Source organism: Thunnus thynnus, chromosome 7, assembly GCF_963924715.1.
Source record: "Thunnus thynnus chromosome 7, fThuThy2.1, whole genome shotgun sequence".
Taxonomy (NCBI): Eukaryota; Metazoa; Chordata; class Actinopteri; order Scombriformes; family Scombridae; genus Thunnus; species Thunnus thynnus.
In genome coordinates, this window is record NC_089523.1 from 35,230,598 (window position 1) to 35,256,358 (window position 25,761).

Below are 25,761 nucleotides of genomic sequence, written 5' to 3' on the forward strand. Positions count from 1 at the left end.
AGTACTACAGTCAGTACTACAGTCAGTACGTCAGTCAGTACTGCAGTCAGTACTACAGTCAGTACTACAGTCAGTACTACAGTCAGTACTTCAGTCAGTACTACAGTCAGTACTGCAGTCAGTACTACAGTCGGTACTACAGTCGGTACTACAGTCAGTACTGCAGTCAGTACTACAGTCAGTACTACAGTCAGTATTACAGTCAGTACTGCAGTCAGTACTGCAGTCAGTACTACAGTCAGTACTACAGTCAGTACTACAGTCAGTATGTCAGTCAGTACTACAGTCGGTACGTCAGTCGGTACGTCAGTCAGTACTACAGTCAGTACTGCAGTCAGTACTGCAGTCAGTACTACAGTCAGTGCTACAGTCAGTACGTCAGTCGGTACGTCAGTCAGTACTACAGTAAGTACTACAGTCAGTACTACAGTCAGTGCTACAGTCAGTACTACAGTCAGTACTACAGTCAGTGCTACAGTCAGTACTACAGTCGGTACGTCGGTCGGTACGTCAGTCAGTACTACAGTCAGTACTACAGTCATTACTGCAGTCAGTACTGCAGTCAGTGCTACAGTCAGTACTACAGTCAGTACTACAGTCAGTACTACAGTCAGTACTACAGTCAGTACGTCAGTCAGTACTACAGTCAGTACTGCAGTCAGTACTACAGTCAGTACTACAGTCAGTACGTCAGTCAGTACGTCAGTCAGTACTACAGTAAGTACTACAGTCAGTACTACAGTCAGTACTACAGTCAGTACGTCAGTCAGTACTACAGTCAGTACTGCAGTCAGTACTACAGTCAGTACTACAGTCAGTACTACAGTCAGTACTACAGTCGGTACTACAGTCAGTACTGCAGTCAGTACTACAGTCAGTACTACAGTCAGTATGTCAGTCAGTACTACAGTCGGTACGTCAGTCAGTACTGCAGTCGGTACGTCAGTCGGTACGTCAGTCAGTACTACAGTCAGTACTACAGTCAGTACGTCAGTCAGTACGTCAGTCAGTACTACAGTCAGTGCTACAGTCAGTGCTACAGTCAGTACTGCAGTCAGTACTACAGTCAGTGCTACAGTCAGTACTACAGTCAGTACTACAGTCAGTACTACAGTCAGTACGTCGGTCGGTACGTCAGTCAGTACTACAGTCAGTACTGCAGTCATTACTGCAGTCAGTACTGCAGTCAGTACTACAGTCAGTGCTACAGTCAGTACTACAGTCAGTACTACAGTCAGTGCTACAGTCGGTACGTCAGTCGGTACGTCAGTCGGTACGTCAGTCAGTACTACAGTAAGTACTACAGTCAGTACTACAGTCAGTACTGCAGTCAGTACTGCAGTCAGTACTACAGTCAGTACGTCAGTCAGTACTTCAGTCAGTACTACAGTCAGTACTACAGTCGGTACTACAGTCAGTACTGCAGTCAGTACTACAGTCAGTACTACAGTCAGTATGTCAGTCAGTACTACAGTCGGTACGTCAGTCAGTACTGCAGTCGGTACGTCAGTCGGTACGTCAGTCAGTACTACAGTCAGTACTACAGTCAGTACGTCAGTCAGTACTACAGTCAGTACGTCAGTCGATACGTCAGTCAGTACTACAGTAAGTACTACAGTCAGTGCTACAGTCAGTGCTACAGTCAGTACTGCAGTCAGTACTACAGTCAGTGCTACAGTCAGTGCTACAGTCAGTACTACAGTCAGTGCTACAGTCAGTGCTACAGTCAGTACTGCAGTCAGTACTACAGTCAGTGCTACAGTCAGTGCTACAGTCAGTACTGCAGTCAGTACTACAGTCAGTACTGCAGTCAGTACTGCAGTCAGTCTTTGTACATCATTAACACTGGTGGATGGTGTGTAGTAGGTTTGTGTATTTTGGATTGCTTCCCTTTCTTGTTTTGTGAACACGCTGCAAACTAATTTCCCTCGGAGATCATAGAGTTAATCTAATAAATCATGCAAAGGTATTCCAGTAGAGCTGCAGGATATGAATATAGAGCTGTAGAATATGAATATAGAGCTGCAGAATATAAATATAGATCTGCTGAACATGAATATAGAGCTGCAGAATATAAATATAGATCTGCAGAATATGAATATAGAGCTGCAGGATATGAATATAGAGCTGCAGAATATGAATATAGAGCTTCAGGATATGAATATAGAGCTGCAGAATATAAATATATAGCTGCAGAACATGAACATAGAGCTGCAGAATATAAATATATAGCTGCAGAATATGACTATAGAGCTGCAGTATATGAATATAGAGCTGCAGAACATGAACATAGAGCTGCAGAATATAAATATATAGCTGCAGAATATGAATATAGAGCTGCAGAATATGAATATAGAGCACAGAATATGAATATAGAGCTGCAGAAAATGAATATAGAGCACAGAATATGAATATAGAGCTGCAGAATATAAATATAGATCTGCAGAATATGAATATAGAGCTGCAGGATATGAATATAGAGCTGCAGAATATGAATATAGAGCTTCAGGATATGAATATAGAGCTGCAGAATATAAATATATAGCTGCAGAACATGAACATAGAGCTGCAGAATATAAATATATAGCTGCAGAATATGACTATAGAGCTGCAGTATATGAATATAGAGCTGCAGAACATGAACATAGAGCTGCAGAATATAAATATATAGCTGCAGAATATGAATATAGAGCTGCAGAATATGAATATAGAGCACAAAATATGAATATAGAGCTGCAGAAAATGAATATAGAGCACAGAATATGAATATAGAGCTGCAGTATATGAATATAGAGCTGCAGAATATGAATATAGAGCTGCAGGATATGAATATAGTTCTGCAGAATATGAATATAGAGCTGCAGAATATGAATATAGATCTGCAGAACATGAACATAGAGCTGCAGAATATAAATATATAGCTGCAGAATATGAATATAGTTCTGCAGAATATGAATATAGAGCTGCAGAATATGAATATAGAGCTGCAGTATATGAATATAGAGCTGCAGAACATGAACATAGAGCTGCAGAATATAAATATATAGCTGCAGAATATGAATATAGAGCTGCAGAATATGAATATAGAGCTGCAGAATATGAATATAGAGCACAGAATATGAATATAGAGCTCTAGAATATGAATATAGAGCACAGAATATGAATATAGAGCTGCTGTACATGAATATAGAGCTGCAGTATATGAATATAGATCTGCAGAATATTAATATAGAGCTGCAGAATATGAATATAGAGCACAGAATATGAATATAGAGCTGCAGTATATGAATATAGAGCTGCAGAATATGAATATAGAGCTGCAGAATATGAATATAGAGCACAGAATATGAATATAGAGCTGCAGTATATGAATATAGAGCTGCAGAATATGAATATAGATCTGCAGAATATGAATATAGATCTGCAGAATATGAATATAGAGCACAGAACATGAATATAGAGCTGCAGAAAATGAATATAGAGCTGCAGAATATGAATATAGAGCTGCAGAACATGAATATAGTTCTGCAGAATATGAATACAGAGCTGCAGAATATGAATATAATTCTGCAGAATATGAATACAGAGCTGCAGAATATGAATATAATTCTGCAGAATATAAATATAGAGCTGCAGAATATGAAGATGAGCAGCAGAGACCAAACAGCAGCAGCAGAGACGCCTGACGGGACGCCTGAGAGGACGCCTGACAGGACGGGACAGTGGTGTTGAGTTGTCCTCAGAGGACAGACTGAAGGACTTCTAGAGTTTTGTACTAAAACATATTTATTTCTTCTATAAATTGATATTTAGAGCTCAGTCTGTGTCTATAAAAATAGGGAGTGGTGAACGTGACGAGGGGACGTCGGGACAGACGCTCCCGAAGTGATCAGGTGGTGTGACGGAGGCTCTGCAGCAAACAATCGGATCTCTCCACATAAACCAGCTGCATTTACTGTTATTACTGTGTATTTCCTGTTTGTGTCGGTGTTGTTCTGCTTGTGTCGTCAGTCTCTCTGTTGTCTGTCGAGTGACAACAAAAATGAACAGTTTACTTCAGAAACAAACAGTTTTATTGACAGTCGTGGGTCCAAAACTCTTGAAGGGACCAAGCGAACATATATGATATTTTTGAGACTCAAGATGCGACGTTCAGTTACATCGCAGTGGAATTTATATTTTTGTGTCAAATTCATTATTGTATGAAGATAAAAACCTTTTCGACGTGTCATCTGGTGAGTCTGAGCTCTGCTGGACTGATGACTTCATCTTCTATTAAACAGCCTTAACTCTTCCTGAAACACTGAAAACCTTCATCAGCAGCAGTTTCAGCTTTTTATCCAGTAAAAACTCCAGTTTGAGGATTTTCTGTTTGTTGTTGTTATAAAATGTTTTGTGGGCATTTGTCCTTGTTTTTGATAACCGATCGACTAATTGATCTTTTAATAGAAAAAGTGACAAATACATTTATTTAACATCTTACATTTGATGTTTGGTTTGACAGAAAGCATCAAACCAGCAACAATGAAACGTGGATGCTGTGAAAAGGTTTAAAGCAGAGTTTCCTCCAGGAAGCAGTGGAGCTGAGGTGATAAACGTCTTGTGATTAATTTAGTTTGTACATGAAAACCGAAACAATAACCAGACTCATTACATATGTGGAAATAGTTGAGTGAAGATTAGAAAGCTAGAAAAGTGTAAAAATGTTTTATGATGTTTGTGGAAAAGACTGCAGGAAACTCTGGAATATTCGGTTGTTTCTCACGTTAAAAATCATTTCAACTCTGTGGTTAAAGCTCATTTTGTTTCCATTAACAGGAAGTTAACAGACAGACTTTGGTTGAGTTCAGTCTGCATCAATATTTCAAACTCAAATTAAATGTTGTTTTGTCACCTGTCGAACCACTAGGTGCTCAGGCCCTAATAAAGGAAAAACTGCAGTACAGAGCAACAAATTTGAGTTTTGATTTTATTTTTCTACAGCACTTTATCACTAAACTGTCACCCTCACTCCATTTTTTCACTTCCCCTCATAGGTCATCCCCACCACTGAATTATAAATATAAGACCTATAATTATTGTAAAGTAAATAATAACACCAAACTTCATACAAAGTTTGTATATAATGTACTGTATGTCCATAGAGGCAGAGGAGGTTGATCCTCCTCTATTTTTTGAGAGGCAAAAGGGAGATCAAAATATAAAAAAAGAATATTTGGTTGAAATAAACCATTACAAATCTCAGTATTATTTATAAAGTATTTTTTCTCTCTTCTTTGGAAAAAATCCATTATTGAAATTCTGTTTAAAATGCTTCAACAGCGACACCTGCAGGGCGAGAGGAGAAAGAGCAGTGTGTGAAGTGGTGGGAGGCCACAATTGGTGGAGGTGGAGTGGGGGACAGAGGAGGACGGTTGCCTGCTGCCCTCCAATGGGTGGGATCTCTTACATTGGACTTAATGTATTTCTTTTTTTTTTCATGCTAATCTATGATTGGCCATGACACGTAAAATGACGCTCCAAGAGAGGACGTCCTCCCTTACCAATCAACAACCAGAATGCAATATTGACATTGAGTTGGTCCAATGATAGTTTCCAGAATTCATCTTCAATTCTCTCCACTGTAAGGCAGAGTAGCAGCAGTAGATAGCTTCTTGCTTAGTCAGTGCAACAGCTGGCTTGTTGTAGCAGCCTGAAGGACTCTTTATACATCCATGGAAGGACTGTTAAGACTGTTGTTAAGCTAACGGGAGAAATTATCTGGACTGTGCAGCGCAGCAGCAGCAGGACACCGCCAGGGAGGATGGAGAGAGAAGCAAACGGAGAAACAACCAGGAGAGTTAGCTTGTTTGTCATTGTTGCTAATGATATCAGACTGGTTAACCAGCAGCCATAAAGTTCTGTTAACTAACATACAAAATGACCAACAGCCACAAATGGATGTTATGACATGAATACTTCATCTCCATGAAAGAAAGAAGAAGACGTCAGATAACGTGAGTCAGATACAGCTTCTCTCTCTCTGTCTCTTTGGTCGCTAATTATATCTCTGATGGTTAAATGTCTCTCTGTGTGGCTTTTTTATGTTTTTAATCCCCTTAACAAGAATGCAGCAGAGATCATATAATGTGTTGTGGGTAAGATTAGTTTGCTTGTTGAAATTACAGTGAGCTGTCTGGACTCACTCATTCATTCGTTTTTAATTGAGTGGTTGTTCAGTCACCTGTTGATGTTGTGTGATTAGTGAATGAGTGTGCAGGAGGTCTGGCTGCTGCTTCTGACAGTTTCTTTAGTTCGTTTTTAAGCTGAGTCATATATTGAGTAATAAGCTTAAAGTAACTAGAATAACAAGTGTTAACTAGTGGTGTAACGGATTGTAGTTCATCCGTGATCCATATGGATCGCCCCCCACGGTTCGGCAGGCATATGAACTGTGGATTAATTGCTAAATTTAATGTCTCATTTAAGACAAAGTACACAAACTGCTCTAAGTACAAGTCATGGGCAGACAGCGTGTCGCTAACAGGGATTTTAAAGAGCAACGATCAAACCAGCATCTAACGGGTCAGAAGTGAAATTTGAGTTATGTTTACCTGCTGTCTAATTTGCTGCAGCTGAGCAGCTAATTAGCATCTTGCTGCTAACTGATGTTAGCGGTGAATGTTTGTTATCATCAAGTTTTGATGATGTGGACAGAGGCTGTTTCATTCACTGTTTAAAAGAGGAAGGTTTCATGTCTCATATTGCAATAACTGAGCATTGAATATTTTATATATTTTATTTTATTTTATTCAAACATTAGACATCTTAAGTGTTGTTTTCATTTAAGACCATGGGCTAAAGTTCCTTGCTGTTTCTGGCTGTAAGTGTGTTACAAAATTAATGGAAAACAAAGTTTTATTTGTCTCCCCCTTTTTTTTCGCTGATCCTAATAATGATCTGATCCATGATTCAAATCCGTGATACGATCCGAATTGTGAGTTTTGTGTTCATGTTAACACCCCTAGTGTTAACATGTCAGCTTTGTAGACTATATTTTGTATGTCGTGCACATAGATAAGAGTGTGTAAGTCATGTATTTGATACATGCATTAATACTTTCTGATGTGAACCTACACTTATAGATCTGTGAATGTTTTTAGTGTTCAGTCTTTCTAGTATTCAGCACTGATCTGTTCCTGTATCACATTATAAGCTCTGTGCTACTTTATATATTTCTGTGTACCAAGAAAATACACAGGAAACACAAGTAAATCATGTGATATGTTGTCTGTTTTTGATGAGAACATAAATTTGTTGTCACAATAGAACAGTACTATAAATTTGAATTTCACTTTGTTGGTAAAATGACACATTTGAACCAGTCCATGGCTAAAATGAGCACTTCTTTGTTTAGAGACAATATGTATATGCTAAATGTCTTTAAAGAAGCAGCTTTTTCACCACTCAAGCAAATTGTTTTATTGGCATATAAAATTGCCCCCCACCCCTCTGATTTCATCAGGTGGGGGACAATGATATAGTTTGATGCGGTATGTTGGTTTTCCTCCTGTCCTCCCCAATTTTTTGAGTCACCAGCGGCCACTGATGTATATAGACCTTTCTGCTGTATCCTACAAAAATGAGCTGCATTCAACTCCCACACCCATCCCCCTCCCTTTCTTCCCTCCTATTCTCTCTATTCTTGCGAGGACCCATTCTGTGTCCAGCTGCAGTTACTTATTGTCTCTACACACCTGACAGTACACATTTGAATCAAACTTTCAAAATAAAAGCACACCACACTTATCACATATCCCTCATTTTTTAAAAGCAAAATGATCTGATCCCGACGGGCCAGAGTGCGAGGTCCCGACGCTGCTTGCAGCTTTAATTATTTATAATAATTTCTATTGATTTAATAGTCCTTAGTTATTGCTGATAGCCAAACCTGTAACCAAGGCCAACAATATAATCAATAAAAAGCCGTCCTGTATGAGGAGTGTGTGTAGTTGCTTTAACCTCACATATCAATGTTTATTTTCACAACTGAGCACACACTTCTTAACCTTTTTCTGTCTGAACTAAATATAAATGGAATTTATAATGAAATGATATGAAACATTCTACAGTATTATTGATTTGCTGTTATCAAAGTCAAATGAATGACGTCAGTGACGTCCAGGTGCTGCTCAGGTAGGCAGGCTGTGAGTCCCAGACGAGGCTGGTATCAGTAATATTTACTCCTCTATGAACAGTCAGACTGTTAAATCAGCAGGCAAATCATGTTCATGTTTTTACCGTCTGATTTCAGGGAAGAGATGGATTCCTCTTCAGTCCAATTCAAAATGTACAACTTTATTTCTTTTTAACAAACAAACAACACATGGTACAACCTCCTGATGCTGATATTTTCATCAAAGCTGAAAAAATTGACATAGTCACTGATTTTAAATATCTTGGTGTGACACTGGATCCAAATTTGAACTTTAAGAAACATGTTAAAAAAAATGGTTAAAACCATAAAGAACAACTTAGCAAATTTTAGACATATTAGAAACTGTCTCTCTTTGGACGCTGCAGATATTTATGCAGCTATGATTCTTTCCCAGATGTCTTATTGCATCACATGTTGGGGGCAGGCTGGAGAAACAGCCATCAAGCCTCTTGAGTCCTTATACAAACAAACTCTAAAGACAAAAAGCCAATGCATTTCCATCACTGTAGGGTTCTGGAGAAAAACAATTTACTGAGCTTTGACAATTTTAGATTATTCTCAAATTTGTGCCTAGTTTATAAAATGTTAAATGGTTTGTCCTCCTCCACTATGTGACTATGTGTTCACTTGCTCAGTAAGTTCTATTAGATCCTCCAGAATATCCTCTATACATGATTGGACCATTTCACCACACTGCATTTGGACAGTCAGCTTTCTCTGTGAAAGCTACAACTCAGTGGAACGTCCTACCTGATGATATGAAGAACTGCAGTTTTATCAATACATTCAAAGCCAAATTAAAACATCTGCTAAAAACTAGAATGGAGAATGAAGGAACACTTCCTGTCTTATCTCATGTTGATCAGAAATGACGTCTAGACTGTTTTATTAGCTGACATGTAAACATATACTGTAGCCTGTTTATTTTTATGATGACAGCATGTTGTGCTGTTGCATGTTGGGATTATTTTCTATTCACTATTGAAGTTTGCTGCACATAGAGCTGAATTAAACAGTGACTTGCAAGAATGACAATCAGTTTATTGGCACATCTGGCTGAGTGATGCATCCACAGTACTGAAAGGAGCTTTAATTCTGACATGTTAAATTAACATTTAACCTTTTGTTTTGTTGTATATGATCACATCTCCTATAGGACAAGGCTTGAACATGATGTCACATCACTGAGAGTGAAAATATCGCACCACTTGATGAATTAAATATTAGAAAAAGGATGAAAATATTCCTGCGAATGCAGTGGTCAAGTTCAAGTTTCATAATTGTTTCATAATAATTTTATAAATGTTACTGTAACAGCTGAGAGAATAAAAAACAGTGATTTATATCACTCATCATTTCATAGACTAGACCATCCATCTGATTAATTTACATTACTGATGGTTTATGGAGTTTAGTGAAACTATGGGATCAGAAATATTCTTAATCATATTTTGATGTATTTTCTTCAAAATGTGTTAAATCTAAAGGAGAACTCCTGATGAACTGTGCTGCACCACTGAGCCGTTCAGCTCTGAGGACTACACTTACACCCAAACATACAGCCTGTTTTAAAGCAAAAACAACCGTATCTCATCTTTGGGGTTTAACATTTCTCTGCCAGATTAACTTGTGTAATTGTTACTGCAATGACAGCAACACACAAGCCCAGTTTGTTGCACCTGTGGAGTTAAACATCTTTCAAAGATCAGAGGTTATAATGTCTGCTTAAATTATTTGGAGGGAACATAAACTGTGGGATTCAATGACAACATGATGAAGTGTTCACATCACAACATGCACACCGCTGTCACTGAAGTTTACATCACAGAGATGTCAGGAGAAATACCTGAGCTGCTTAAGTTAGTCACAGTTAAAGACTAATGAGTAGAAGTGTGTGTTAAGATGACTCTTGAAAATCTCAGTCGGTCTTTGTCAGTTATGTGTGTTTATTATCTGTGGAAGCTACAGAGAGCGGTTCAGTAAACAACACCAGATTTAAAGTAAGTTCCCCATTAAATCGTCAAACTGGAGAAACAGAAGCAAACTGAGAGAAAACCACACAGACACAAACTCAGCAAGGATGCCAGGGACTGTTATCTGGCTAAATTGGCATCTATAAACAACATTGATCCATATGATCCATACCCTGCATATCATAGCAACCGCCTCACATGCAGCCACATCCACAACACAATACCCAAATGTGAGCTGGGGGGGATTCCATAGTTTTGGGGCAGCAATTAAACCAGTCAATGACGACATCCCAGCATATATTCATACATCTCAAGAGCTTTAATAATGCAACTTTCTTTGTGACTTCACCAAAAGTATGTCATCAGAAAGAGGACATGGTTCAAACGTTAAAAGATTATAGTTATTTTTCCCCAAATAATTAAAGCAGACACTCGTGCCGGCGTGGTGTCCAGTTCTCTTCATGGATGTATAAAGACAACTGGATACAGGAACAGTCACATGATGCTATTGGGCCCAAAAAGACTTTTTCCCACAGACTTACATTGTGAAAGAGACGTCTGTAAATCACCAGAGCATCACATCTCCCGTGAAACGACTCGTTTCACTATCAGAGTTTGATCCATTCAGTTCGATCATGTTTCAAAAGTCTTGAAGAACGTACGATTGAATTGTTTTATCCCAGTTCAAGTTAGCTGGAGGGCTAAACCGGAAGTAGCCGTCTCAGCCGGTGGAAGTCTCTAGTGAGCATGCTCCATGAATGCATGTGCAGTATATTTTCATCAAAGTACATAAGTCAACTGTTTTAGCAGCTTTCTTATTTTTAGAGTTAAATATGGTTTTAATGTGTGGTTTGGTTTCATTTTCAAATACACAAAAACACATAAACTCACCCGACTCAATCACAATTCCTGAGAAAACATGAAATAAGAACTTTTGACTGCTTTCCTGCTACTATGACTGAAGGCTTGTTAAAATAAGGTCAATCCAACAACAAACCATGTAGTCATATTTAAAAAGTCACACATCTTAACACACTATATCTCTAAAAATACAAGTAATGTAAGTTTCATTATTGTTGAAATTAAACATAAGTATCACCAAATCATCTATCTTTAGCTCATACAGTCTATGCTTTAGCTTGGTTAGCACACACATTCAGTATGTTAGTCATTGTTTATTTTTGTTATCTTCATTTTAGACAAAGAAATATGCCATCACTGACCAGCTCGACATCCTCCACAGAGGCCAAGAGTGAATATAAATATCATGGAAATATCTGGAAATCAGATCTTGCCTATTGTGATTTCAGCATAAGAGGATTTTTTTCATTTGAGAATTATATCAACTAACTGAAGTTTTTAACATTAAATTACATCCATTATACACTCATAGAGCACACTGCAGACTGGTAAAATATAGAAAAATAAGATAGAAATATAAAATATGTTAAATTTAATAACACACCAGCACAAGGTTTCATATAAAGGTGATATTTCTTTTCATTTTAAATAACAGGAGCCTAAATCTACATTATTGGTGGCAGCTGCATTCGACATGGAGAAAAACGACTATCAGGACCAACCTTGGTCTGGATGTCCGAGTCCAGTGGTTCAGCTAGGGGGACGTGGTTTGGAGAAACCTCCTCCCCTTCTTTCATCGGTGCCTTGGAGGAGGAGCTGTGCCAGATGTCCTGGTGATCCACTGTGGAGGAAATGACCTCAGGAGCATCAAGAGCATCAAGCATGTCGCAGGGAACAAGCAGGACCTGCAAGATCTCCACCGACAGTTTCCTCAGATGAAGATCATCTTCTCTGCCATCACCCAGCAGGGCCGGTGGAGGTCTGCCCACAATAAGAAGATGGACAAAGCCCAGCGCTTCATTAACAGTGTGATGCCTACCTTTGTTTTGTCTGTAGGTGGAAGCATTGTACATCATCCTCAGATAAAGCATCGAAGTCCTGGCCATTTTTTGGATGATGGAGTTCATTTCACTACTCTGGGAAAAGTGTCTGAAAGACCAAATCCAGACGGTGATGCTGGATTTGGATTTCCTGCTAATGTTTTGGCAGCAAAAAAGAGTCCAGGATTTTATGCTTCATGATGTTTGATGTGCAATTTTTTTTTAGATGCAAGGGTAGCCATCACACTTGTCAATTCTGTCACAGCTCTTCCTCTTCCTCTCCCTTCCTCTTCTATCTTCTCCAAACCCTTTGCTTTACCTCAGCCATTTCACCTGATGGACTTCCTCAGGTGTTTTCCCCCCATGGTTAATGTAGTCAGGGGTTTGTAGAGTCAGACAAAAGTTCTGCCTGTTTTTGTGCAAATAAATATTTTTTTATTTAACTCTGGTATGCATGCCTCTGATTTACTGTAGCATCACACACTATTAGAAGAACAAACAGTTTATGTAAAAGACTTCCAGAGTAAAGTTTTTTGCCTAACAAGTAAAGAACTTTACCTCACATCAGGGGTGTCACTGGGCCTATAAATTTTCTTTAGCCCCCCCAAAATAAATGCACATTAGTAGTTTAAATCATAAATAGTTTTTTTCTCATTCATTTTTCATTAAAATCAATTGAACTGTGCCATTGCATCTCCAAAGTCACAATGTACCTAAAGTTAGACCTCAAGTTGTTACTCCTTTGTTCATGGTTCTCCTGGCTCCTTGCTTCATGTTAGCTAACTTTGGGTTTGAGTGAGGAAAAGACAAGAGGATAGGCTATATAACAGGCTATATAACACTAAAGTTATACAGTGGAAACTGCTTATATAATCCATATAAGCAGTTGATCACTGCTTATATGGATCAAAAAGCTCAGGACAGAATCAGTCCTATACAAATGTTGTTTAAATAATTTGCTTATAGTAATCAAGTAGTCTGCTTACAGTTTTCATTTTGGGTCATTTCATACATGAAAACATGGGGGAAAAATTAAATTACGGTAACTCTATTTTTATTTTTTACCTTACTCCCATGATACACATATGATATTGTGGCAATGCAGCACCATTATCAAGCGTGTGGAGGTGCGGGGTGTGGGTGTGTTTATTTGTAACCGCTGTGAAACAGTCAGAAAATAATGTGATCACTGTAAGCTGTTTCCACTGCTGACGAGCCATCCAGCCAAAGTGTGAACGAGCAAAAGAGATAGAAATAATGTTACTGACAGCTCTTTACATACTTTGCTTTTATATGCCTCTTAAGTATTTCAAAACAATCATATCAGTAGGCATAGATTGTTGTTTATAATCAGTTAATGTCAGTGAAAAGGTCACATTGTGTTGATCATAACACAATTTTATGTCCCTCAATTCCTCAACATGTAGATGGAAATACAACATTTCTTCAAAAAAGGCAGCAACTCCGCTGAAGGCCAGTCAGGTGAGAAGATTTTGCCAGTTCAGACAAATACAAACTTAAACTGGTTGATCACTCATTAAGCTTTGAGTTCTTCTAAATGTGAGTTTAATAAAAAATGTTACTGAAAACAGGCGAGGAGAGGAAGAGGAGGAAGATGAAGGAGACTGACAGGGCTGAAGGAGCAGGTCTGATGAAGGTTAGTGATCAAGAAGAAAGCGAGTGGGAGTTGTTTAAGCTTTCGGTTAAAATTAATACTGAATTTTATGACATAGGCCTATTACTCTCACAAAATATAAACTTTTAGTTTTAGAGGTTCACACATCAAACATCAGTCTGTGTATCAATAACATACTGAGGACCTGCAACTTATCTAAGAGAGAGGAGATAACATTCCTTGACTTCAGTACCTTTGCTTGATCTGTGCCTGTTGTAAGTGGATGGAAAGCATTTAAGTCATATTAGATCTGTGCTGAATACAAACTATGCAGAGACAGATCTATTGAGTTGATTTTACACATATTGCTTCTCTAAAAAATCATGACAAACAGACATTTTGGGTCCATTAAAAAAAAATTCCTCCCCCCAGACCCTCTGGTAAAGGCTTAGCCCCCCTAACCATAAATCTCTAGCGACGCCCCTGCCTTACATCCCATTAGGTTTTATTTAATGCTGTCAAAGAAAATATACATGACATAACAAATGTATTTCTCATATACTGCTGGGGCAACTAACAACAGTTAATGTTGAACACAGAAGCTGTGCTTCTCTAAGATCAGCTGCTACTGAACTTATTCTTAAACATCAAACTGAGTGACAGTTTATGTCAATAAGTGTAAAGTAAGTAAGTAGTGAGTCAGGTGAGAGGACTGGCAGGATGAGGACACATAGGAAAGAGGGAGACACAGAGATGATTCAAAAGTAAGAGTACTTGTTTACTTTGCATTTTCTTTGAATGAAAAGTGATGTTGGGACGGGCAGTAGTGCATTTGGTTATTAGCAATAATTCATAATTATCTATGATAATTATGAATTATGAAAATAAGATATTGTTAACATTAATCAATAATTCAGGCACCAACTGTTGGATCTGTGAGGAACACAGTTGATTATTTGCAATAATTATCAATTATCAAAGATAATTAACTAATTATGACAATTAATAGAATTATTGATATGAATTAACAAATTTGGGGCACCACCCGGAAACCGGGACCAATAACCAAACAAGGTAGTCTCACAAATGGGAGTTCACCTAGAATGTTAATATCTGAGAGATATCAACATTTGAGGATGAACAAAGAAGGGTGAATTCAAGCTCTGACTCCTTCAATCAGCCACTTTTCACAATATTACACACAATAATGACAGAAGAACTTCTCTTTAAAGATATAACAGTGTTTATTAAACTTAGCAAAATTAACAAAGTTAACAAATGCTTCATTCAATAAACAACTATTCTAAGATGTAATCCTACCAAACAAAACACAAACAGCTATGTACAGGGTTGGACACATGCAGGGGAATGCATGTGTGTGTGTGTGTGTGTGTGTGACAAGATGGCGACGGGGCCTGACGTGATGACGTCGTCGGTCTGCGACGCGGACGTGACTATGGGAGGAAGTCACGTCGCGCGAGAACCGGATGGCAGAAGTATGGCGGTGTCTTGGTTAGACAGAAGCAAGACGGCACCGCCTGGTGGACGGCGTCTTGCACTCACCCACTTCTGTGAAAAACACACGTCTGATGGTGGATAAGGAAAGACAAAGCGAAGCTTTGTCCGACATTATCTGACCATCAGATGCTGGTGCGTGTATGTGTGTGTGTGTGCGCGCGCGTGTGTGTGTGTTAGTCAGAAGAGAGAAGGAAGAAGGAGAGAAAGCGATCGTGAGAGGAAGAGAAGCTTTGTCCACAGACAGTGCGCGTACGGATGGCAGTCTGTAACGCACGTTGTCTGGTTTCTAATCGACAAAGCAACTTACTTTCTCTCTCACGATGGCACAAACACAGTAGTCCCGAGCGGGACAAACACAAAACAGTCTAGCATGGTGAACACAACTAAACAGGCAGCAAACTTAAAAAACTCCTCAGAGTAAAGCAGGAAAAATGGACTCGGCGGTCCGTCAACAGCACAACAAACAATAGCAAAAGCTAAGAGCTAAATGCTAAACAACAGCAACTGATGCTGATAAGAACACACAATTAACAGTGCCTCTGCCCAGACTTATGCCTCTTACTTGGTTGCTTCAGAAAGCGAGCAGGGTTTGTGTGTAATCCGTCGTTATGTCCGGCTTTGTCCTGGGCTCGGATGCAGATGGTGGCCGTTCTCGCACGGTCTGCGAAAAGCACGGCAGCTGGCTCTCAGCGGCGTGGCGGAGAGAACAGCAGAGTCGACTCGGTGAAGAAGCGTTTCTTCAGTCTCGAGGGAATTTGAGGACGCCGGTTGCAGCAGCGGTCTCTCTCGGATCCGGGAATGTGTTCGGGTGAACACGGGCAAAGTCTCGTCTCGTCCGGCGAGGGGAGTCTTCAATGAGGGGAAAACACATGCGTGGGGTACCCCCTTTAGTCAGCTGATTCACAGAGGAACAGGAGTTACCCCTAGCTCAGTGACATGGGAAAGGCGTGTGCTTCAGGGCATGTTCAGTTTTTAAAGGGGCGGTGATGTCACGGCTGCGTCATCAGGACGCTTCGCTGTGCAGGAGCGTCTCCGCCAATGAGGCTGTATGTTGACTGTTACCTGCTGAGGTGTGAAAATTGCAAAGCATCCTTGGAAATGGAGTTTGCAATGGACTCCCATTGTCTGTAAGCAGCATTTTTGGCGCTATTCCTTTGTCTTGGGGGAAACAAAGGAAGAAAGCAACTCGTGGTCAGGCCTCACAGGTTACATGTAGGCCCTCTCTGTGTGACCTCATGGTTTGAGGCCCAACAGTGAAAACATATTTAAAGTATTAAAAATATTAAAATTCATACAGTAACAAATATACCAAGCTCAAAGTCCAACCCAAAAGTAGGTAGCATTCAATACCTTTATGCACAAGTGTTCTTAATTAAGGCTGATACAAAATATCTTTGTCCCTGACTTCCACATGTTGGATTGTTGGAGAAATGTGTAGCCGCTCAAGTAAATAAACACCAAGATGGAATACTTGCACGGTTCACACATGGTTATTATTAGGTGACAGTGCAAACCACCGAGAATCACTCTGGTGCACACAGGTATGCAGACGCTTCTGGCAGAAGGATGTTTGAGAATAGTGCAGTGTAGTGATCATCTTCCTCTTTTTCTGAAAGGACACAAAAGTAAAGACATCAGTACAAGAAATAATATTATAGTAAACAACTCAAAACTATATGGCACTGTCTTGTATACATATCCACACACTCATAATAGATACAACAGTCAATATTATTGATTAAAAGATTAATTTGAAATCATATTGGTTAACTTTACCTCAGTGTCTTGTGTCTGCTGCATCTTCAGAGTCTCTCAAGAGCTGCTGTTGTCACTGATGATGCTCTGGTCCTTCACTGGAGCTGCTCCTGTCCTCATTGGTGTCATCACTGTAGTCTGGCTTCTTCACCTGGGTTTTGATGTGTGAAAGAAATGTCAAAAAAAAGTTCTTAAATACAACAAGATGGTTTGTGGTAATCAAAATGAAAACCTGGAATGTTATATGATAAAATACATTTATTTCAAAGATATAATCTAGAAACACTCAGCCATGCATGAAATAACAGGGAATATATACAGGTCATTTTGGACCCATGTTGTGCTTTAGAAGGGTAGTCAATCAATCATTCAATCAATCTTTATTTATATAGCGCCATATCACAACAGAAGTCATCTCAAGGCACTTTTCACATAGAGCAGGTCAAGACCGTACTCTTTAATATACAGAGACCCAACAATTCCCCCCATGGGCAGCACTTGGCGACAGCGGTAAGGAAAAACTCCCCTTTAACGGGTAGAAACCTCAAGCAGACCCCGGCTCTTGGTGGGCGGCCATCTGCTTTGACCGGTTGGGTTGAGAGAGAGAAAGAGAGAGGGAAAGGGGGAGGGGGGACAGTAGTGATACCAAAATGATTTTTATTCAAAAACTAAGAAAGGAAAAATGAAAATAAAAATCTGTGATGATGAATTGAGGAATACCTGGAATACTGAATGATGAAATTAATTAATTGCAAAGATATAGAAAAAAACAACTCAGTCGGGTCACGTTTGACCCATGTTGTGCACAAGCATGATGTGATGTGAAATTCATGGCCACGATACCTTTTAAGATGAAATTACTCACCAACCAAGTAATGTTCCATTTTTAAGCTTTTCCCCAACTGGGGTGAAACTTTCCAGCTTCCAAATAAGCTCGGAGTTGATGGAAAAACTGAAATTTGCTCATTTTAATCTCTTATCAGTCTCTCTTTGTCATAGACTACAAAACATTAACTAAATCGGTGCCTAAATTAGCTGTTCATGCACGACTCACATCCACGCTTGAAACTTAGATTCTGACGTGTTTTGTCCAAGTGATGTTGCTGTATGTAGCTTTCCAAGATGGTGGACCTGCTCGTGCAGGTTGACTCAGATCGTGTAGTGACAGTGACCATATTTGGACGAGAGGGTGGAGCTGACCCTAACTCTAGCTGCTAGCTCGGTTAGCACAGTGCATTTACAGTCTATTGGTAACTGTTATAATGCTAATGCTAATGCTAATTTTTGCTAGTGATAAACAGACTTAAAACCATTAAAACAAAATATTCTTACTTGAAAAACTGAACATTTGACTCCTTAGAGGATCTTTTAGTGCAACCAAACGCTGAACAAGACTTTTTTAGCTTTGATGAACTGAATATCATGAAAATCTTAATTCCTTTTGTGGGTCTAACCTTCAAAATAAAACCAGCAAAGTATAAAAGTGTTATTGATACATTAGAAAGTGATTTATTTGCATGAAACTGTCACATCCAATAAATGCAGGCTGAGTGAACATTCAGCAGAAACACATGTGCTTTAAATTCTGTCAAACAAAAGAATTTTTTTCTTGAAAAACAGCAAAACAAAGATAAAACATTTAATTTCACTCAATAACTTTTTCTTTCATTGTTTCTTTAACTCAAAAAGCAAATATTCTGAAAAAAAGCAATAACGCATTTCAGCTGAATAAGTAGTATATAGTATATAAAAGGCAGTGAAGAAAAAAGATATAAACCATCAAACAACTGGATGGATTTTTAAATGATTTGTTGACTCAACATTTATCCAGATGAGACCATAAAACTCTGGATTCATAAAAATATTTAAGTAAAAAACAGTTACAGCTGTTCACATGAGAGAAGTTAATGATGATAAAATATAACTATATACAGATAATCATGTTACAAATGGTCCAATCAGATCTCCTCCCTGCTCTTCTTCTACTGGTCTTAATAAAGGTCTCACTACTTCCTGTTGTGGCACTGAGCGTTGGTGCTGGATGTAAATCAGAAGCTGTGGAATCGACCAGTATGGACGTCATTCCTCGCCGTACTGGGCTCAATAACCTGGCTGAGACTGAGAGGAGAGATGAACCCAAAGATGATTTTCTTCTTCGGTGGTTTGTGGCTCCTTGGAGGTCCTACTCTGCTCCCTGGGCTCCTTCCTCTTCAGCCGGCTCTCCTTCAGCTCTGGAAACACCGAGGTTATAAGAATCCAGCTCAATGTTCTCCTGTGGGCCTGACTTCTGCCCCCTGCTGGCCTGGAGAGACATGACAACACAGATCTAAGTTACTGCATCACTCCTCTCTTCAGTTCAATATAAACAGGCTGAGTGCTTCATTTCAACCAGTCCTCTAAACAACAAACATGTGTTCAGTACCTTCAGGATGAAAACGACGACAGCGACGACCAACAGCAGAGTCACCGGCAGGACGACCAGTCTGATGATATGAACTGTTGGATCTGACGAGACACATTCAGTCATCACATTAGATCACATGACATCATGAGAACAACAGCTCCCATCAAACAGAAACTTTAGTGACGTTAAATCTCCTAAAATCACTGAAGTGTGAAGCAGCTTGTTGATTATAAGTTCATCTGATCTCCTCTGTATGCTGATGATGTGGGACAAAAACAACTCGTGTGTTTACAGCTGGTTTGAAAGAATGAATGAAAGTCTGCTGATTGTCTCCTTAAAGCTCCTGTCTGGTTGAAATGATTCAACTGATTGTTAACAATCAACATCTTTACATGCAGTTAAATCAAATGTGATCCTGGTGAAGCTCTGAGTTCTCCTGATGACATTCAGCTCATCATGTAAAGTCCTGTTTATTATCATTATAGTGCTTATCTGGCTTCACTGACTCGTTTGCTGTCTTTTACTTTTCACTACAACACAGTTGTTATGGTTCAATAACATTAAAGAAGCCGGGAAGGAAACAGTTTACAGTTCCTTCATCAGATTCTGCCTCAGCTCTCTGGTCGGTCGCTGGGTCGGTCCTGCTGCCTGATGACTTTTTATCATTTTTACAAACATGGAAACAAAGTCAGTTTGACGTCTCAGTTCCACTGAGCTTCACACTCTGCTTCAGCTTACCTGTGACTGTGAGAGACAGCAGACGGCTCTCAGAGGAGAAGTTATGATCAAAAACATAGACGCCATAAACACAACTGTAGCTTCCTTGGTGGGCGGGGTCTGCAGCAGGAAACAGGAAGTCAGCAGAGTGATTGACAGCTGGCTGGGTGTAGTTGTGTGCTGTGTTGGAGGAGGTGAAGGTGAGCTGGAAGGAGCCTCCTGGGTACTGAGGCTGGACGGAGCAGCTGATGGTGAAGTCGGAGCCCCGACGCACCAGAAACCCCTGCTGCTGGGCCTCGGAGACCCCGTCCATGGTAGAAAACACAGAGATGATTGGCTGAAGCAGCAGGTCTGTAAACACAGAGAGATGATGAATCCTTCTTCCTCTGTGAGAAGCTGAATGTTGTTTTCTTCTCATTTGTTTGTTCAAATAAATGAACGTTGATCAGTGAGGTGATCACACAACACAGAGAACTCCTACATTCATGTGTAATACAGAGGAGTCAGAGAGCAGAGGAGGAAACAGATTAACATCCTCAGCTGCCTGCAGATCAGACAGAAAACAGCTGATCAACATGTTAATAAGACATTCATACAACACTGCAGGCACAATAGTTTCCAACAGGAACAAGTAGTGAACACAACACTGACATATCATCAGCTTTAACTTGATATATTGAACTTGTTAGCAAACAGTTGCTTATTTGTTCGGGCAGCAAGCAACAACTATATTAATTTGTAATGTAGTTGTTGCTTGTAAGGTGGATGTGACTGAGCTGCTCAGGAGAACTGCAGGGTGTGTGAGTGAACCACAGCAGGTTGCTTAAAGCTGCAGATTGTCTCAGTTTGAAGCAATGAGCCTCCAGGAACAAGCTAACTTCTCTACCCTTTAGGATGCTGTCGTCCTGGATAAGTTTACAGTTCAGTCCAATGGAAACCAGCGACTATCACTGTGACAGAGGAGGGAAAATATTACTGTCATAGATGATGTCACTGATGGACTTACCTGAGCAGGTGAGCTCCATGATGGAGGAAGAGGGACGTGATGATGATACACAGTCCCTCAGTGAAGATCCAGACTGAACACAGTAACGATTGATCCTCCATACAGATCTGTCTGAGGGCTCCTTTCCTATTGAAACAGCAGAGCCACAGTCCAGAACTCTGCAGATTAGAGCTGCTTCCTTCATGGTCCAGTCAGAGTTACCCACTGGTCTCCACTCTCCCAGTTTCACCTCCAGTGTACCTGCACAGCGACTGGCTCCTCCCACCAACCTGACAGGCTCTGAACAGAAACAAGAGAGTCATCAGTAAAAGAATAAAGTGAGTTTCATTAGAACAGAAATGAAGCCAAATCAAAGCTGCAGCTCCTCTTCTACCTGAGCAGGTGAGTCCAACAGCTTTGCCAGGTGAGCAGGTGCTTCTAGCTGAGTCTGATCTTCCACAGTCCAGGAGAGCAGACTCATGGCCTCCACACTGGAACTCTTTGGTCCACATCGGAGCCTCCACTTCTCCATAGAGCGCCCCCTGGAGGACTGAAGGAGCCCCACAGCCGATCTCCCTACAGACCACCTCTGCATCCTGCTGGTCAAAGTCAGCTTCACACACTGAGGACCACGACTGCTCAGACTTCACCTCCAGTCTGCCTGAACACAGACTAGTCCCATTCACCAGCCTGACAGAGTCTGGAGAGAGAGAGCATCTAAAATTTAATACTGATCTTGTTTTTCATGTGCAAACGATTTTCACACACTCTGAGAGACACTCGGACATGTTGGCTTCATCCCCACTCAGATTTTTTACTGTGGGGAAAAGCAGTTCACTGGTACAGACCATCATATAAAGACTTAGAGCGCCAACTAGTGTTCACCATGCCAAATAACACCTGGACATTAATCATTACATACATAACAGATCTTTATTTACTACCTTATAATAAATATAATACATCTCAGGAGTAGGGCATTCATGACTTCTGCATTTTAGTAATCAACTACTCCCAAAAAGTAGTCAACTAGTTGATTAATCACAGGAGATATATCATTTTTCACCCAATAATAATGATCAATGCTCATCAAAAAGCTCTCAAATACAATCTAACTAATGTAGGCGGGACCAACCTGGGGGTAGGTGAAATAGCAGAGTCCTGGATTGGCTCAGAGAGGCTGTTTACAAATGAGCCGCGATCTGATTGGACTAAACCCCCAGTAAGCTTGTCTGATCTGGAGATTCTGTTTGACTGCAGTAACAACGTGACTGCTTTCTTGCAGGAATAGCGGGAGTCTTTCCTTCTCTGAATACCTTAAATTGTGTTTATTTAACATGGCATAATGTAGAAAATGATTGTTCAAACAAATGTTCAACAACCAAAGTTTCGTCCACGTTTGATCATCAATAGCCTTATATGATGCACCGTGATTACATGCTCAAACAGTCTGAAATATAAGCAGCATTTCCTCTATAATTGTACGAGAACCCCTGCCAGGCCAAAAATAATGTTTTAGTGCCAAAAATAATATCTGATATCCAGTCATTTGGAAATCAACAGCAACAAATATGATGGATAACTTATCAATAGACTGAGGTTGATTGAAGTCAAGCGTCTCTTTAATTCAAACAGAACATATGTTACAGACACAGAGAGTCCGCAGAGTCTCCGTGGAGAATTCTGAAGAAAAGAAATTCACTGGTGTATATTGACGGCCTTGATATCTTTGGGAGGCACCTTTAGTTGTTTATAGATTCCTACCAAACCTAGACAAAGCTTTACAGAGCTCTCCCTTCCACATGATATCCATATGACTTTGTCCCACTTTTACCCTCGGGACCCTGCAGTCTAACATATATATATATAAGCATACATGGTACACAATGTACAGATTTCTCTCTCAAAATATAAAACATCTCAGGGTGTCCACTTCTGGAGCCCGACTGGCAAAACTTTTATTGCACTTACAGTAACGTAACGAGTAGTTAGTTGTCATCAACACACACACACACACACACACACATATACACACATACACACACACACACACACACACACACACGCACACACACACACATACACACACACATACACACAGACGCATACACACACACACACACACACACACACACACACACACACATACACACAGACGCATACACACACACACACACATACACACATGTAGCCCGTCTACCCTCTATATTATGTAGATGGGGCCCTGAGTTCTTTATCCTAATTTCCTTTGTTATATTATCTCTGATAAATACCAGGAGTGTTCACTGCTTTTGTTCCACAAGTCACACAGTAGTTTTCCCTTTTTACCTTTCCAACTTTAAATTATATGCTTTTACTTGTCCACTGAATTATTTTAGTGACCAAACACACACACATAATCACTCCATGCTAAGCCGGAAAAAAGGATATAATAAAATAAAATAAAAGCGTTGCAGGCCTGATGCGGTGCTTGTGATCGTAGGGACCAAAAACTTAGTGGTCGCTTCACTCAAGTTTAGAGCATGAAACAAATAAAGCAGGTCGGCACCTTTTTCAGAGTTATGGCATCCTCCAGAGAAAGCTAACAGTCCACAGGTGTCTGTCCATGAGCAGGATGGCAGCACTCGGGCATATTCACGGAGTTTGGTGGTTATCCAGCGTTGCCAGAGGAACTCCGCATCCCCGGGTGGCTCAGAGCGATATCTGGTTGTCGTCCCTCGTTTCCAGGTCGGAATAAGTCCAGACGAAGCTACTTTGTCGAGCTGGGTTAGCTAGCAGCAGCCTACAGTCTGTTCACATTGCTAACTCACCGCTCACTTCATTAACGAGCCGCCTCTTTCTAATTGGCTACAGCGCAGCAGACTTCGGGTAGAAGTTATCTGTTACTCTCAAAACATGTCCTCTTACAGATTATCGAGCTGACAATCTAAGACTCATCTATACCTTTTCCTGCAAAACTTCGGATATCCACCAGAAAAACTCCCGCATTAGCTCGTTCACCTCCTGCTTTCCTCTCTGCTCCTCTAGTCTCTCTCCTCTTTCTCTCTTACTCCCCCTGTCTGCACACACACACGTCAGCCAAGTAACACACGAACCTATTTGACCATATTCACCTCTCTAGAAAGATACCACTCTATTTAATTAGCAGCTTATTGTATCAAAAAGAAATAAAATAAAATACCTGTATGCATTTTTAACATCCTTATCATGTTGACTCATGAACTTGACCTTTTTAAACACAATGAGAAATATGAATTTTAACCATACTCTTTTAACAAACCTTATTTATCTATTTATCTATCACAGACAACTATTTATATACATATTTTTAACACACACACACAAATACACACACACACACACACACTTATACACACACACACATACACACACACACACACACAAATACACACTGACTGCAACAGAGGAAGGAAAATATTACTGTCATAGATGATGTCACTGCTGTACTTACCTGAGCAGGTGAGCTCTATGATGGAGGAAGAGGAACCTGATGATGATACACAGCCCCTCAGTGAAGATCCAGACTGAACACAGTCATGATTGATCTCCCATACAGATCTGTCTGAGGGCTCCTTTCTGTTTCCTGTTGAAACAGCAGAGCCACAGTCCAGAACTCTGCAGGCAACAGCTGCTTCCTTCATGGTCCAGTAAGAGTTACCCACTGGTCTCCACTCTCCCAGTTTCACCTCCAGTGTACCTGCACAGCGACTGGCTCCTCCCACCAACCTGACAGGCTCTGAACAGAAACAAGAGAGTCATCAGTAAAAGAATAAAGTGAGTTTCATTAGAACAGAAATGAAGCCAAATCAAAGCTGCAGCTCCTCTTCTACCTGAGCAGGTGAGTCCAACAGCTTTGCCAGGTGAGCAGGTGCTTCTAGCTGAGTCTGATCTTCCACAGTCCAGGAGAGCAGACTCATGGCCTCCACACTGGAACTCTTTGGTCCACATTGGAGCCTCCACTTCTCCATAGAGCGCCCCCTGGAGGACTGAAGGAGCCCCACAGCCGAGCTCCTTACAGACCACCTCTGCATCCTGCTGGTCAAAGTCAGCTTCACACACTGAGGACCACGACTGCTCAGACTTCACCTCCAGTCTGCCTGAACACCGTTTAGTCCCATTCACCAGCCTGACAGAGTCTGGAGAGAGAGAGGATCTAAAATTTAATACTGATCTTGTTTTTCATGTGCAAACGATTTTCACACACTCTGAGAGACACTCGGACATGTTGGCTTCATCCCCACTCCGATTTTTTACTGTGGGGAAAAGCAGTTCACTGGTGCAGACCATCATATAAAGACTTAGAGCGCCAACTAGTGTTCACCATGCCAAATAACACCTGGACATTAATCATTACATACATAACAGATCTTTATTTACTACCTTGTAATAAATATAATACATCTCAGGAGTAGGGCATTCATGACTTCTGCATTTTAGTAATCAACTACTCCCAAAAAGTAGTCAACTAGTTGATTAATCACAGGAGATATATCATTTTTCACCCAATAATAATGATCAATGCTCATCAAAAAGCTCTCAAATACAATCTAACCAATGTAGGCGGGACCAACCTGGGGGTAGGTGAAATAGCAGAGTCCTGGATTGGCTCAGAGAGGCTGTTTACAAATGAGCCGCGATCTGATTGGACTAAACCCCCAGTAAGCTTGTCTGATCT

The 25,761-nt window shown here is 40.2% G+C and overlaps 1 protein-coding gene across 1 annotated transcript in view; it reads right to left on the bottom strand.

The window, feature by feature from the left end:
- Positions 1 to 18,647: 18,647 nt before the first annotated feature.
- Positions 18,648 to 25,761, bottom strand: part of LOC137186642 (scavenger receptor cysteine-rich type 1 protein M130-like) — a 35,228-nt gene continuing 28,114 nt past the window's right edge. Inside the window, exons 9-15 of the mRNA XM_067595717.1 lie at positions 24,917 to 25,222; positions 24,538 to 24,822; positions 21,460 to 21,765; positions 21,087 to 21,365; positions 20,102 to 20,431; positions 19,382 to 19,464; positions 18,648 to 19,261 (exon numbers count right to left, since the gene is read on the bottom strand). Of these exons, the coding sequence (XP_067451818.1) occupies positions 19,142 to 19,261; positions 19,382 to 19,464; positions 20,102 to 20,431; positions 21,087 to 21,365; positions 21,460 to 21,765; positions 24,538 to 24,822; positions 24,917 to 25,222 (1,709 nt within the window). The 3' untranslated portion in view covers positions 18,648 to 19,141. The remainder of the gene's footprint in view (positions 19,262 to 19,381; positions 19,465 to 20,101; positions 20,432 to 21,086; positions 21,366 to 21,459; positions 21,766 to 24,537; positions 24,823 to 24,916; positions 25,223 to 25,761) is intronic.